The sequence below is a fragment of the Saimiri boliviensis genome, chromosome 21, assembly GCF_048565385.1.
Source record: "Saimiri boliviensis isolate mSaiBol1 chromosome 21, mSaiBol1.pri, whole genome shotgun sequence".
NCBI classification, from domain to species: domain Eukaryota; kingdom Metazoa; phylum Chordata; class Mammalia; order Primates; family Cebidae; genus Saimiri; species Saimiri boliviensis.
The window spans coordinates 22,222,590-22,236,521 of NC_133469.1; the positions used below are offsets into that span (position 1 = coordinate 22,222,590).

At 47.6% G+C, this 13,932-nt stretch overlaps 1 protein-coding gene across 3 annotated transcripts in view; it reads left to right on the top strand.

The window, feature by feature from the left end:
* CECR2 (CECR2 histone acetyl-lysine reader) overlaps positions 1 to 13,932 on the top strand; it is a 178,427-nt gene that overhangs the window by 88,719 nt on the left and 75,776 nt on the right. For all 3 annotated transcript variants that reach the window (XM_074391049.1, XM_039462538.2, XM_039462539.2), the window contains exon 2: positions 7,044 to 7,138. In XM_074391049.1, coding sequence (XP_074247150.1) covers positions 7,044 to 7,138 — 95 coding nt within the window. The remainder of the gene's footprint in view (positions 1 to 7,043; positions 7,139 to 13,932) is intronic.

Genomic DNA, 13,932 nt, shown 5'->3' on the forward strand with positions numbered 1-13,932 from the left:
CTTGGAATAGTGAAACCTACAACATACTGCAAAGTGTCCTGCTTTTGCAGTGCTCGGGAATTGTTTATATGGGCTTTTTTGTGGTTGTCAAGGCAGAGTCTGGCTCTGTCGCCCAGGCTGTAGTGAAATGGGTGCCGTCTCAGCTCACTGCAGCCTCTCAGGTTCAAGTGATTCTCCTGCTTCAGACTCCCCAGCAGCTGGGATTACAGGCATCTGCCACCACACCTGGCTAATTTTTGTATTTTAGTAGAGATGGGGTTTCACCATGTTGGCCAGGTGGGTCTTGAACTTCTGACCTCAAGTAATCCACCTGTCTTGGCCTCCCAAAGTGCTGGGATTACAGCCGCGAGCCACCCCGCCCTGCCATATGCGCATTTTTTTAAAATGGGAGAAGACTCATGGAACTTATTCTTAGCTTTTCCTCCCCCCCATGGCGGAATCTTGCTCTGTCACTCAGGCTGGAGTGCATTGGCGCAATCTCGGCTCACCGCAACCTCCACCTCCCGGGTTTCAGCAGTTCTCCTGCCTCAGCCTCCCGAATAGCTGAGATTACAGGCATTTGCCACCACACCCAGCTAATTTTTGTATTTTTTAGTAGAGGTGAGGTTTCATCACGTTGGTCAGGCTGGTCTCGAACACCTGACCTCCTCATGATCTGCCCATCTTGACCTCCCAAAGTGCTGGGATTACAGACGTGAGCCACCGCGCCCAGCCAATTCTTAGCCTTCTTCAACTTCTGGAGCCAGTTTTAGTAATTCACACATTTTCACAAAACCCTATTCTAGATTTACGCATTTATTGGTGTAATTAGTATTTTCCAGTTAACCTAATATTTTAGAGCGGCCGTCACATTTGAGGGGAGGAGCTATTCCATTTCCTTTCTGTGTTACCAGCAGCCAGCCAGTGACACAGCTGTTTCGTGGACGTCTGAGCGGAGTGACACGCTTGCAGCAAAGCAGCAACACGGACCTGGCCAGCCTTTAGGGACTCAACGAGATACATCGCTTGGCCAACTGAGAGTGTTATATGGCTGGGTTCAGGCCCCTCACCATTATACCCACTCGAACTGATTTATACTTTGCAGTCTAAATTGGCATGGGGCATGCCTTTGGGATTAAATTAATTTATACCAAGTTAGAAAGCATCAGCTGTCAAAGTCAGGGGAGCCTTCTGGAGGCCAGTGCGCTGGCTTGCTTTCTGTATTCCCAGCCCACACTCCAGGCATTCTCTGTTGGATAGCAGCTGGGACAGTCCTTCAAGAGGCCTGCTCCGCATCCCCTTTGTGTGGGCGCGGTTCTGGGTCCCATACAGAAGCCAGATCTCTGACGGCGTACGTAGTAGTTGGTCCCTGTGCAAATGAGCAAGATTTGCAGCCCTCTGAAATAAAAACAACAAATGACGATTGTGTTTTTCTTGAAACACTTTCCTCCTCCTTAAATACACTCAAAGGAGTCCGAGCAGCAGAGCACGTCGATGATCCTTAGGCAGAAGTCGAAGAAAAGAGTTTTTTCTCTTGACTAGCTCTTCAGCAAAAGATGAATGAACATTTATCCAGGGATCAGAAACACATGAAGCAGGCAAAGGTACCCGTAACGCTGTTCAAGGAAAGGTGCGTGAAGTGGGTTGTTAGGGTCACGAGGATGGCGTTTAGCGACATCCTGCGTATGCCCCTTGACCGCCTCGAGCCTGGAAATCGTCTTTTGTGTATTAGGCAGGCAGGACTTTGCAAAGTGCTGACGGGTAACCGCTTTTCTCAAGAGGTATGGTAAAGGCCCCGTGTCTTCTGCTCGTTCCCATCGCTGTGCGACACTGGGGGCCGGTCCCCTTGCTCACCTCTGAGTTCTTTCCCCAGCAGCCACAGCGGGGCTCGCAGGACTGGTTCCTCGAGGGTGGAGAAGGTGGAAGGAGGTTGCACAGACTTTGCCCTAATGAGCTGTGATGCCAGCTGCAGAGGCGGCAAATCCTGTTACTATACGAAGCGGCACTGGGGCAGTGGTGACGGGTCTCCCTGCCCTATGCTGATGAGCTGCCTTTTCTGCTGTTCCCCACCCCCCCTTCCTCTTCTGTCCCAGAGCATCTTGGCAAAGTTCAGATTTCTGTGCTCACAGCTCAGTGCTCACAGTGAAAAGGAAATAACAAAAGAGGAGGAGAGAAAGTGGGAGATGTGTAGTCGAGTCCCTTATTGCCTTAGTCTGAGACGTAAGCTCTGGGTCGAAACCTTAAGCCGTAAAGCTTTGTAAGCAGTAACCTGGATTTCCAAATAGTGCTCGCAGAGAGTTTTCTTGGCACATGAACACAGCAGGCCGTATATTAAAAGCAGATGAATTTCTATTGTTCGGAAACCTCTGAATTTTGAAAAGGACGCTTCGCTGTTTTTCCACAAACTTACCATTGTGAGGAAGATGAAACCGCTGTAAGATGAATGTTTTCCTGGAGCGTTCACTGCGTGCCATTGGTTCGTTTCATCATTACAGCCCTCGGAAATAGACAGTGTTAATGTGGAAAAGCCAAATTTTATTGTCGTAAACACATTTGAAAGTGGTTGGTTCAACAGTAATAAGTAGATTCACATTGTTGTCAAACAGATCTTCTTAGTCTGGCAAACGCCAATAGCCGAAATATCCACACCCATGAAAACTAAGGGGAAAACGTTTTAACTGATGAACCAACATTTGAACTGTTCAGCCATTTCTTTTGTTGCGCAGGATTAAAAATAGCTTTCCTGTTTCTTTCCTCTCTGCTGTTTGGATGTAAAATTCTTCCTCTGCATTTCATCACAGGACGGGGAAACCAGGGCTTGTATTTAGTGTGCATGGGTTTATCCAGGTGGTACCAACTGCCAGGGTTTACAGTTACTAACGGGAGAGGGAAAAGGCTTTGCCCTCCAGGGCTTCACCACCCATCCTTGATTCTCATCTTCTCTGAGTCTGCATTTTACGGTCTTCCGAGCTCCGGGTGTAAGTTCAGCAATGACTTCGTCACCTCGCAAGTTAGCTTGGATCTGCAAGTTTTTTGGTGAGTTTTCTGGGTGGCTTTTGACCCATTAGACATAATGTCATAGAATTAGATTTAAAAAGCAATTTTACATTGTGACCCCGTTTTCAGTGACTTGATGAGTTAGTTACTATATTCCAGGGATTATGTAATGGGTGATGGCAGGCAAGGGAGAAGGGTTGGAATATTTAATAAATGACACAGTTTCTCTCCCTACCTGGGTCCTTTGAAAGACCATTTAAGCCTATTCACTTCTCCTAGGAAAAGCCGGTTCAGCAGCCCTGGTATTCTGCTTTCTATTGTGTTATAAGAAAAGGCACTCCTGACACTTGCTACAATGCGGAGAAAGCGTTTGCCTCCTCGAAGGGGATAGTATTCTAGCCAGAACCTAGGCAGTGCTGGTGAAAATGGCAGTGATAAAGGGGAAGCCAGAAGAGGATATCTGTGCGGAAGGCAGAGGTGGAGAGAAAGGTAATTAGATTTCCCGGAAACCTAATTGTAAAAGTGATGTCTAAGGAGATGCCGCGTTAACCCCATGGCAGACTGTACGCGGCCCCCTCCTTGGTAACGGCCTCCCCATTCTTAGCTTATCCTCTCAAATGTGGCCTTTGTTCTTTATTTATTTCTATGGGGATGGGGTCTCGCTCTGTTGCTTAGGATGGTCTTGAACTCCTGGCTTTAAGTGACCTCCCACCTCAGCCTCCAGCGTTGCCTTTATCATCATTTAATTTGGCACTTGCATTCTTCAAAAAAAAAAAAAAATCTTAGGAGACATCAGTGAGTGCAGATGTCTTTAATCATGATCCCATTGGGCTCTTCTTAATTTACGGTGGCAGAGAAGGGAGCTGAACTGGACTGACAGAAGTGTGTGGGCATGGGCCGGGCGCGGTGGCTCACACCTGCAATCCCAGCACCTTGAGAGGCCGAGGCGGGCAGATCACGAGGTCAGGAGATCGAGACCATGGGATTGTGGTTTTCGTCGGTTTATTTGTTTAATTTCATCCTCACCAACACGGTGAAACCCCATCTCTACTAAAAATCTGAAAATTGGCTGGGCATGGTGGCATGCGTCTGTCATCTCAGCTACTCAGAAGGCCGAGGTTAAGAGAATCGCTTGAACCTGGGAGGCAGAGGTTGCAGTGAGCCGGCATCACGCCACTGTACTCCAGCCTGGTGGCAGAGTGAGACTTGTCTCAAAAAGGGTGGGGTTGCATGGATGGTGACAGGTAGCGGTGGTGGGAACGGTATGGCGGAGCTCCGCTGGGAGCACTTTGCAGGTAAAGTTTCTCGTAAAGAGCTACGATACAGTTTGGCAGACAGAAAGGAATCCCACCTAGTGAGGATGACACGTGTGAGGGCTCAGAGAAAAGACACAGCGTTTGGGGTGGTCGTTCTAATTGTGGGAACCATCAGGCCTTTCGAGAATGGGGAGCTTTGGCCAGCGGGGAGCAGCGTGGTTGTAGGAAGAACACTGGACTGGGCGACGTGGGTTGCACCTGGCTCTGTCCCTGCTCTGCTGAGTGCCCTCGGAGAAGCCGGTTAACCTTTCCAGACCTACTTTCTTTACCTTGGTCCTCCCCCGCCACCCTTAAAAGAGACAGGGTCTTGCTGTGCTGCCCAGGCTGGTCTCAAACTCCCGGGCTCCGCGATGCTCCTGCCTCAGCCTCCCACGTGTCTGGGACCACAGGCACGCGCACCACCACACCCGGCTAGTTACTACAAATTTAAATGGGGCCGGGCGCGGTGGCTCAAGCCTGTCATCCCAGCACTTTGGGAGGCCGAGGCGGGGGTGGATCACGAGGTCAAGAGATCGAGACGTCAAGAGATCGAGACCATCCTGGTCAACATGGTGAAACCCCGTCTCTACTAAAAATACAAAAAACTAGCTGGGCATGGTGGCACGTGCCTGTAATCCCAGCTACTCAGGAGGCTGAGGCAGGAGAATTGCCTGAGCCCAGGAGGCGGAGGTTGCGGTGAGCCGAGATCGCGCCATTGCACTCCAGCCTGGGTAACGAGAGCGAAACTCCGTCTCAAAAAAAAAAAAAAAAAAAAAAAAATTAAACGGAGTGAACGGAAATACGTGACCTGGAGTTTTATTTCCAGGACTAGCATTGCTTGATTCTGACCTGCCTTTCAAATGAGATGGCCTGGGACGTTTGGCTTTGAGACTTTCGCCTCGGATAGAAGTCACTGGGAGGCTTGCCCCGTGCCCGGCTTAAAACACGAGCCATTCGAGTCTTCCCTCGCCTCAGCTGGCCTTTACTTCTGGCAGATCTTGAATTCCTGTTTTCTCCTTTCTTTCTCTTTCTCGCATTTAGAGTAAGTCCTGCAGAGCCGTCTTCCAGCGCCGTCGGCTCAGGCTAACATCTCCCTCCCACCCTCTGCCATTCGAGTTCCTTGTACATGCACAGCGCTAGATCGGTCTCATCTTGCCTCTCTGTAGAAATAAACCGAGGTGGACCGCCATTGTCTCCCGAGGAAAGGCCAAACTCATTAGCTGGCTATTCAGGATCGCCTGTCAATCTCGGCTCACATTACTCCCCTGCACATAACCTACGGAATAGTTAAACTGAACCTAATAGCCTCCTGCACCTGTTGATGCCCCGCCTCCCTCCCCATTGTCACTCGGTCACAATCTCCCGTCTCACCGGCTCTCCCAGGCTTCCACGGCAGAAGTAACCCTTTTCTTCTCAGCTCCCATAGCGTGTTTTCTGGACCTGCTGGTACTGATCGGTTTGTGGTTTTGGTTGGTTGGTTGGTTGGTTGATTTGAGACCGCGTCTCGCTCTGTTGTCGCCCAGGCTGGAGGACAGTGGCGCGATCGTGTTTCACTGCAGTCTCCACCGCCCAGGTTCAAGCGATTCTTGTGTCTCAGCCTCAGTAGCTGGGATCACAGGGGCGTGCCACCACACCTGGCTCATTTTTGTATTTTTAGTAGAGACGGGGTTTCACCGTGTTGGGCAGGCTGGTCTCGATCTCTTCACTTAAGTGAGCCACCATGCCTGGCCAGAGCCATGGTGTTTCTGTACTAGAAGGAGACCACCCTGTGTAGTGTCTGCTACCATACAATTGCTGTTAAGATCAAAAGTTGCATCTTAACACACATCTCGTACTTTCAGAACCATTAATAAGAATGTCAGAAGTTTGACAGAAGGTTTTTCTGGGGATTATTGATCTGGTTATGAGCAAGTCAAACCATAGGGAGCAGACTCTTGGGAAATGGTTTGCATGCAGAAGATTGCATCCTGGTTGAAAGACTGTGGGCAGACTAAAAGATGCTGTCTTCTCATAAAATGCCTGCTTATTTGGGGTTATTGAGAAGGGAAATAGGATCTCCTGAAGTTCCTGCTGCCACCGTTTGTCCGGTGGCCCTTTCCAAACAATCCCTTGTGAGAATACCACGTCAAGACAAGCCGAACCCCAAGCAAAGCCAAGACACCTACATAGGTATTACCTCATTCTGTTTGGATGATGTAAGATTAGCCTTGATTCTCGCAATCTGCTGTCATCAGCCATGTACGCGTGGTGTCCTAAAATACAAATTGTCATTATTGCTTGCTAACCAATGCCATTCCAAATGTAGTGGGTCTTGAAAATTGTCGCAGATGGTTGATCTCTTGAGAAGGTTTAAGTAAATGACAAATGCTTTGTAAACACTTACATGAGCGCTCTTTTCCTCTTTTGCGGTTAAAATGGAAAACAGTACAGCATGTTTATATTTATACTCGATGATGTATAATCAAAGAGTTAAGCTCTTTAATTATGCAGCTATCATTGATGTATCAAAAAGAGTTATGCGTGCGTCTTCTCACGTATAGATAAGAGGAATGGGCTGGGGAGGGAGCGGTGGGAGAAATAAACCCCCAGGAAAAAGAAAATGTGGAAAACAGTTGCTCTTCTCACAGTAACCAAAAGCAAGGGCACAGCTGATCCCTGGCAAGTCCCCCTGCTCCTGGGACCCTTCAGTTCCTGGGGCTTGTGCTCGCGGCAGGGAGGGGGTGTGTTTCACGAAACCTCTGATTCTTCAACTTCTCTCTCTGCCTCCCTCAGGAGTTAGAAGCGGCTCTTCACAGAGATGACGTGGAGTTTATCAGTGACCTGATTGCCTGCCTGCTTCAGGGCTGCTATCAACGAAGAGACATCACGTGAGTAATTCTGGTCTTTCTAAGTATCTCTGGCGGGGAGAACTAATTAACCAGCCATAGCGATGTTTCCCGTCTGCTGTGACAAGCCAGAACGGATCGTTAGCCTTCACGGGGACGGTGTCGGTGGTGGACACGCACGTGAATTCCGGGCCGCGGTCGGCTCGTCCCGCGGTTGAGTTTTTATTCCATCACAGCCTTTGTAGTTTATTTCACTCTCACAAATCTGTGTCGCGTACTCTTGGATACGCCAGCTGAGCTATTTGAGTGTAGAATTTCTTCTTCTTGTATTTGCCTTTTTCGGATTTTGTTTGCAGTCTGATAAAATAGTGCCTAAGAAATGCAAACTGGTTTGTGTTACGTTTCTGCCATTTCGGTGTCTTCTGCTGCCGACATAGCCAGCAGCAGCGATGTCATTAACCTGGAGCCTAAGCACCCTTACCACGTAACTGCAAGGGAAACAGCTCTCCAGTGCCTTTGAGAACGTAGCAACCTTGAGCGAAATGTGGTGTATGGAAACCAGAGTCCTGATGGGACCTGTGGTTTGGATCTTTACTTGCTACACATTCCTTGGCTGCGGGTCTATAGAGCGCAGAAATGCAAGGCAAGCTCACAAAAAGCTGAGACGCTGTGGGCTTTCCAGTCTCCCGCCCTCTGATGTCCTGTGGGGGTTTGAGTCGTTACAGTTGATATTTCTCAGATAAGTAAAGGTGGTAGGAAATATTTTCGTTGTCATGAATTCAGTCTGTTAGGGCGGGGACATGAGGCTTGCTGTTAATGTGCAATAAAGTTGTATACAAGGTAAGAGACAATGTAAATGGCGTTTTTTATCAGGGTGGAAATCTGCATTCTCTAGGGGAGCGTTATTCCCCCTCCCCTCCCCGGCACAGTATAATGGCTTCCCCCGTAGAATACAGAGGTTGTATTTAGAAATACAAATACACTTAAAAGTTTACCTTAGAGCCGGGCACAGTGGCTCACGCCTGTCATCCCAGCACTTTGGGAGGCCGAGGCGGGTGGATCACGAGGTCAAGAGATCGAGACCATCCTGGTCAACATGGTGAAACCCCGTCTCTACTAAAAATACAAAAAATTAGCTGGGCATGGTGGTGCGTGCCTGTAATCCCAGCTGCTTGGGAGGCTGAGGCGGGAGAATTGCCTGAACCCAGGAGGCGGAGGTTGCGGTGAGCCGAGATCGCGCCATTGCACTCCAGCCTGGGTAACAAGAGCGAAACTCCGTCTCAAAAAAAAAAAAAAAAAAAAAAAGTATACCTTAGAATATTTTCTTCCATTCTCTATGTAAGATGTGTGCTTAGGAGTCTGTGTTTCTTAAGCACCGTTGGATTCATACCTTGTATATAATTCTACATTTTCATAATCTGGATTTTGTTTTCATTATAGCAGTCAGTTGTCTCATAACCACATTTTCTCTAAATGTCTTTGTCAAATAATCCAGTCTGGTAGCTGACAGTTAGGTCTAGCTTTTAGCTGTTATAAACACATTGTAATGCATAGCTTTGTACAAAATTCACCAGGTTCCTGGAAGTGCATCACTCAGTCCAAAGATATGCCCGTTTTAAGATCCTGGTTTTAAGCAGGTTGCCAGGCCTCCCATCACAGAGGTGGTTGTATTTTAGCCTTAACTCATCAGGGCGCGAGTGTGTCTGCCTGCATGGTCCTGTGAGCCCTCGGTGTGCAGACTGCTAGGTCCTGGCAGCACAGACACCCACCAGGTCTCTTGGAGCTCACAGTTCTGACAGGGAGGTCCACTCATCGTTACAGTAACGATCATATAGTTGCCACTTACACAGCTACAGCAGTAAGTGCTTAGAAATAAAAATACAACCTAATTCACAGCATATAACCTGGGGTAAGGAAGTGACTTGTGAACTAGGCCATCATGTATGGGCTGTCTTCTCTCACTGAGGATGTTCCTCAGTGGTAGGGTTCACCCCTCGGACTTGTCGTCCTGTTTCAGATTGGTCTCAACTCATGCCACGTGTTTGTTCTTCCGGGTAATGGTTACAGAGTTATGTCATGTTGTTTTAAGATATCCCCTTCTTATCTTATCATTCGAACTAGAATAAAATAAACCTCTGAAGACATTTCGGCAAAATTGACATCTCTACAATATGATCTTTTTTGGGGGGGTGGGGAGGCAGGGTCTTGCTCTTCACCCAGGCTGGAGGGCAGTGGCAGGAGCCTACCTCACTGGAGCCTCGACCTCCTAGACTCTCGCAGTCCTCCTACCTCGGCCTCCTGAGTAGCTTAGTACAGGACTGTGCCACCATGCCCAGCTGATTTTTTTTTTTTTTTTTTTTTTTTTTTTTTTTTTTTTTTTTTGAGACGGAGTTTCGCTCTTGTTGCCCAGGCTGGAGTGCAATGGCGCGATCTTGGCTCACCGCAACCTCCGCCTCCTGGGTTCAGGCAATTCTCCTGCCTCAGCCTCCTGAGTAGCTGGGATTACAGGCACACGCCACCATACCCAGCTAATTTTTTGTATTTTTAGTAGAGACGGGGTTTCACCATGTTGACCAGGATGGTCTCGATCTCTTGACCTCGTGATCCACCCGCCTCGGCCTCCCAAAGTGCTGGGATTACAGGCTTGAGCCACCGCGCCAGCTGATTTTTAACCATTTTTTTTTGTAGAGACAAGGTCTGTGTCCCCCTGGCTGGTCTTGAACTTCTGGCCTCAAGCAGTCCTGCTGCGCTGGCCTCTCAAAGGGCTGGGATTACAGGGAGTCACTGTGCCTTGCCCCTGCAAGTATTTTTGAAATAATGCAATACCGTATCCCTTTAGCTGTCTTTAATTTGCAGTTTATTGGCCTTGATTTTCCTTTAAGTTAGTATTCTTTTGATTTTCTAGGTTTATTATCTCTCTCTCTTTTCAATGTAAATACTCATGTCTACTTCAGGATGTATTAGTTATCCGCTGTTAAGTGACAAATGACCTTAAAACTTAGCAACTTAAAACCACAAAAATTTGTGATCTTACAATTGCTGTGGCTGGTCAGGAACCTGGGCAAACCACGACTGGGTGTGTTTACTCGAGATGGCTTTACAGGGCTCTGGTCACAAGGTACCAGGTGACAGCAGTCACCTTGAAACTGATTCCTCATGTATAATACACACACACAGAAAAGTGCACACTTCCTAATTCTACAGCTCCATGAGTTTTCACAAACCGAACACACCTGTGTAACGTAGAACCAGGACAAGAAAGAACGCTACAACCTGTTTTCGTTTTTTCATTGAGGGGAATTGCCTGAAGTGATGGTTATGTGGTCCAGCCAGTGACGTTCCACGCGCCATTACCATGAATGCACATTCGTTCCTGTCTGAAGTTCTACTTTGATCTCATTCTAAAGAAAGAGAAATTTGGGGCCGGGCGCGGTGGCTCAAGCCTGTAATCCCAGCGCTTTGGGAGGCCGAGGCGGTTGGATCACGAGGTCAACAGATCGAGACCATCCTGGTCAACATGGTGAAACCCCGTCTCTACTAAAAATACAAAAAATTAGCTGGTGGCGTGTGCCTGTCATCCCAGCTACTCAGGAGGCTGAGGCAGGAGAATTGCCTGACCCCAGGAGGTGGAGGTTGCAGTGAGCCGAGATCACGCCATTGCACTCCAGCCTGGGGAAACAAGAGCGAAACTCCGTCTCAAAAAAAAAAAAAAAAGAAAGAGCAATTTGGATAAGTGAATGTGTACCTGTTACGCCTCCAAGACTAAACTGTTAGACACAGCTTAAAAAAATCACTTAATTTCTTTGTGCCTAACTCGCCTCATCTATAAAATGGAATTAATGACAATATTATGAGGATTCGATGTTAAATGTCAAGTCACTATGAGGATTAAATGAAATGATTAGTGAGAAGCATTAGAACAGCCTTGACAGTGTATACAGTAACCGTTGCTTACAGAAACACTATCCTTACTTTTTCTTAGCTTAGAAAGCAAATTTCGACTTAAGCAACTTTCCTTATCCTTTTCCGTGGTGGTTTGCACGTTTTGGAACAGGGGCCAGCAACGGTTTTCTGTAAAGGGCCAGATAGTCAACGCAGGCAGACATGACACAGTATCCTTCTGTTCAGTGCAGACTGCATGACAACAGTGGTCACCGTGAGATTGTGATAGAAATGAAAGTGTTTCTCCCCTGGAGACATTGTTGCTGTTGTAATATGGTAGCAAGTAAGTGCATTGCTCACATGGTTGTGGTGATGCTGGTGTAAACAAACCTAGTTCACTGCCAGTCCTACAAACACAGGGCACTGTGTAATACTCCATAGGAAACAACTCTTACTGGTTTCTGTATTTACTGTGCTGTACTTTAAAATCATTATTTTAGAGCATATTTCTTCTAGTTTTGTTTAGTTCTTTTAACACAGGGTCGCCCTCTGGCACCCAGGCTGGAGTGCTGTGGCACAACCTTGGCTCCCTGCAACCCCTACCTCTAGGGCTCAAACGATCCTCCCACTTCAGCCTTCTCAGTAGCTGAAACTACAGGCTTACACCACCAGGCCCGGCTCATTTTTTTAATTTTTTGGTAGAGATAGGGTTTTACCATATTGGCCCAGCTGGTTTTGAACTCCTGACCTCAAGTGAGCTGCCTGCCTCAGCCTCCCAGAGTGCTGGGATAACAGGTGTGAGCCACCAAGCCCCATCTAGTTACTTTTTTAAAGTTAACTATAATATACAACAGCCTCAGGCAGGTCCTTCAGTAAAGATTCCAGAAGAAGGCGTTGTTGCCATGGCAGATGACGGCACCGTGCGTGTTACTGGCCTCACTTCAGTGTGACAAGATGTCAAGGTAGAAGACAGTCATAGGCCAGGCGCGGTAGCTCAAGCCTGTAATCCCAGCCCTTTGGGAGGCCGAGGCGGGTGGATCATGAGGTCAAGAGACCGAGACCATCCTGGTCAACATGGTGAAACCCCGTCTCTACTAAAAAGACAAAAAATTAGCTGGGCATGGTGGTGCATGCCTGTAATCCCAGCTACTCAGGAGGCTGAGGCAGGAGAATTTGCTTGAACCCAGGAGGCGGAGGTTGCGGTGAGCCGAGATCGTGCCACTGCACTCCAGCCTGGGTAACAAGAGCGAAGAGCGAAACTGCGTCTCAAAAAAAAAAAAAAAGAAGACAGTCATATTTATGATCTTGACCCTATGTAGGCCTGAGCTGATGTGTGTGTTTTTGTCTTCATTTTTAACAAAAAAGTTCCAAGTGTAAAAAATAAAAAATTTCAACAACAGAAAAAACTTACAAAATAAGGATTTTTATAAAGAAGGCTGCTATGCAGTGGCTCATGCCTGTAATCTCGGCACTCTGGGAGGGTGAGGCGAGGGGATGGCTTGAGGCCAGCACTTCGAGACCAGCCTGGGCAACGTTGCAAGAGCCTATTTCCACTAAAAAATAAAATAACTAGCTGGCCATGGTGGCACATGCCTGTAGTCTAAGCTACTAGGGAGGTTGAGGTGGGAGGATCGCTTGAGCCTAGGAGTTACAGGCTGCAGTGAGCCATGGTCACTACTGCATTCTGGGGCTACAGAGCAGAAAAAAAGGAAAAAATATTTTTGTACAGCTCTAAAAAGTACCTGAAGCTGTTACTACAAGATTATCAAAAAGTTAAAAGTTTATAAATTGTTAAATGTCATGGTAAGCAAAATTTATTGAGGAAAGGGTTTTAAAAATAATAAACAGTGTAGCCTGCGTTTGCAGCATTTAGAAAGTTTACCGTGCTATACAGTCATGGGCAAGGCCTTCACATTCATTCACTACTCAGGTACTGATTCATCCAGAGCAACGTTAGTCCCGAAAGCTCCATTCATGACAAACTGTTCATACAGATGTGGCATTTTAAAATCCTTAACCATGCATTTCTCAGAACGTGTCCCTTTTATTAAGCAATGCATGACGATTTTAGGACCCTCACTCCCAACAGAGTCTCACCCTGTTCCCCAGGCTGGAGTGCATTGGCCCAGTCCTAGCTCACTGCAGCCTCAAGCTTAAAGGCTCAAGCAATCCTCCTGCCTCAGCCTCCTGAGTACCTAGTCTTACAGGTGCACACCTGCCTCATATTTTTGGCTTTGCGTTGCCCTTACTCAGCTCTGTGAACTGTGAAAGCAGCCATAGGCAATACAGAAAAAACAGTAGTGGCCGTGTTTTATTACAACTTTATAACCAAGGTTTGGCATTTAAATCATTTTCACCTGCCAGAGAAGACTGTTTTTCTGTCCATTTTCCCCCCAAGCCATAAAAAAAATATAAAAACCATTATTAGAGGCTGTTTTCAAAAAAGCGGTGGGTGGGCGTGGCACCTCACGCTTGTAACGGAGGCTGAGATGGGCAGATGACTTCAGGTCAGGAGTTTGAGACCACGTCTCTACTAAAAATACAGAACGTAGCCAGGTGGATTGGCGTGCACCTGTAGTCCCAGCTGCTCAGGAGGCTGAGGCTTGAGAACTGCTGGAACCCGGCAGGTGGAGGTTGCAGTGAGCTGAGGTGACGCTACAGCACTCCAGCCCATGCGACACAGTGACAGTGTGTCTCCGAAAAAAGGACATGAGGCCAGAGTTGGCCCGTGGGCTGTAATTTGCCGATTCCTGTATTTAGGAAACCAGTTATGATGCGTTTCACTGACTCAGTCTTTACAACTGAAAGATGGAAGCCATGTTTCCTTCCTTCGTTCCTTCCTTTCTTTTCTTTCTTTTCCTTCCTTCCTTCCTTCCATCCTTCCTTCCGTTTTTTTTCCTTCCTTCCGTCCTTCCACCCTTCCTTCTTCCTTCGGTCCTTCCATCCGTCCTTCC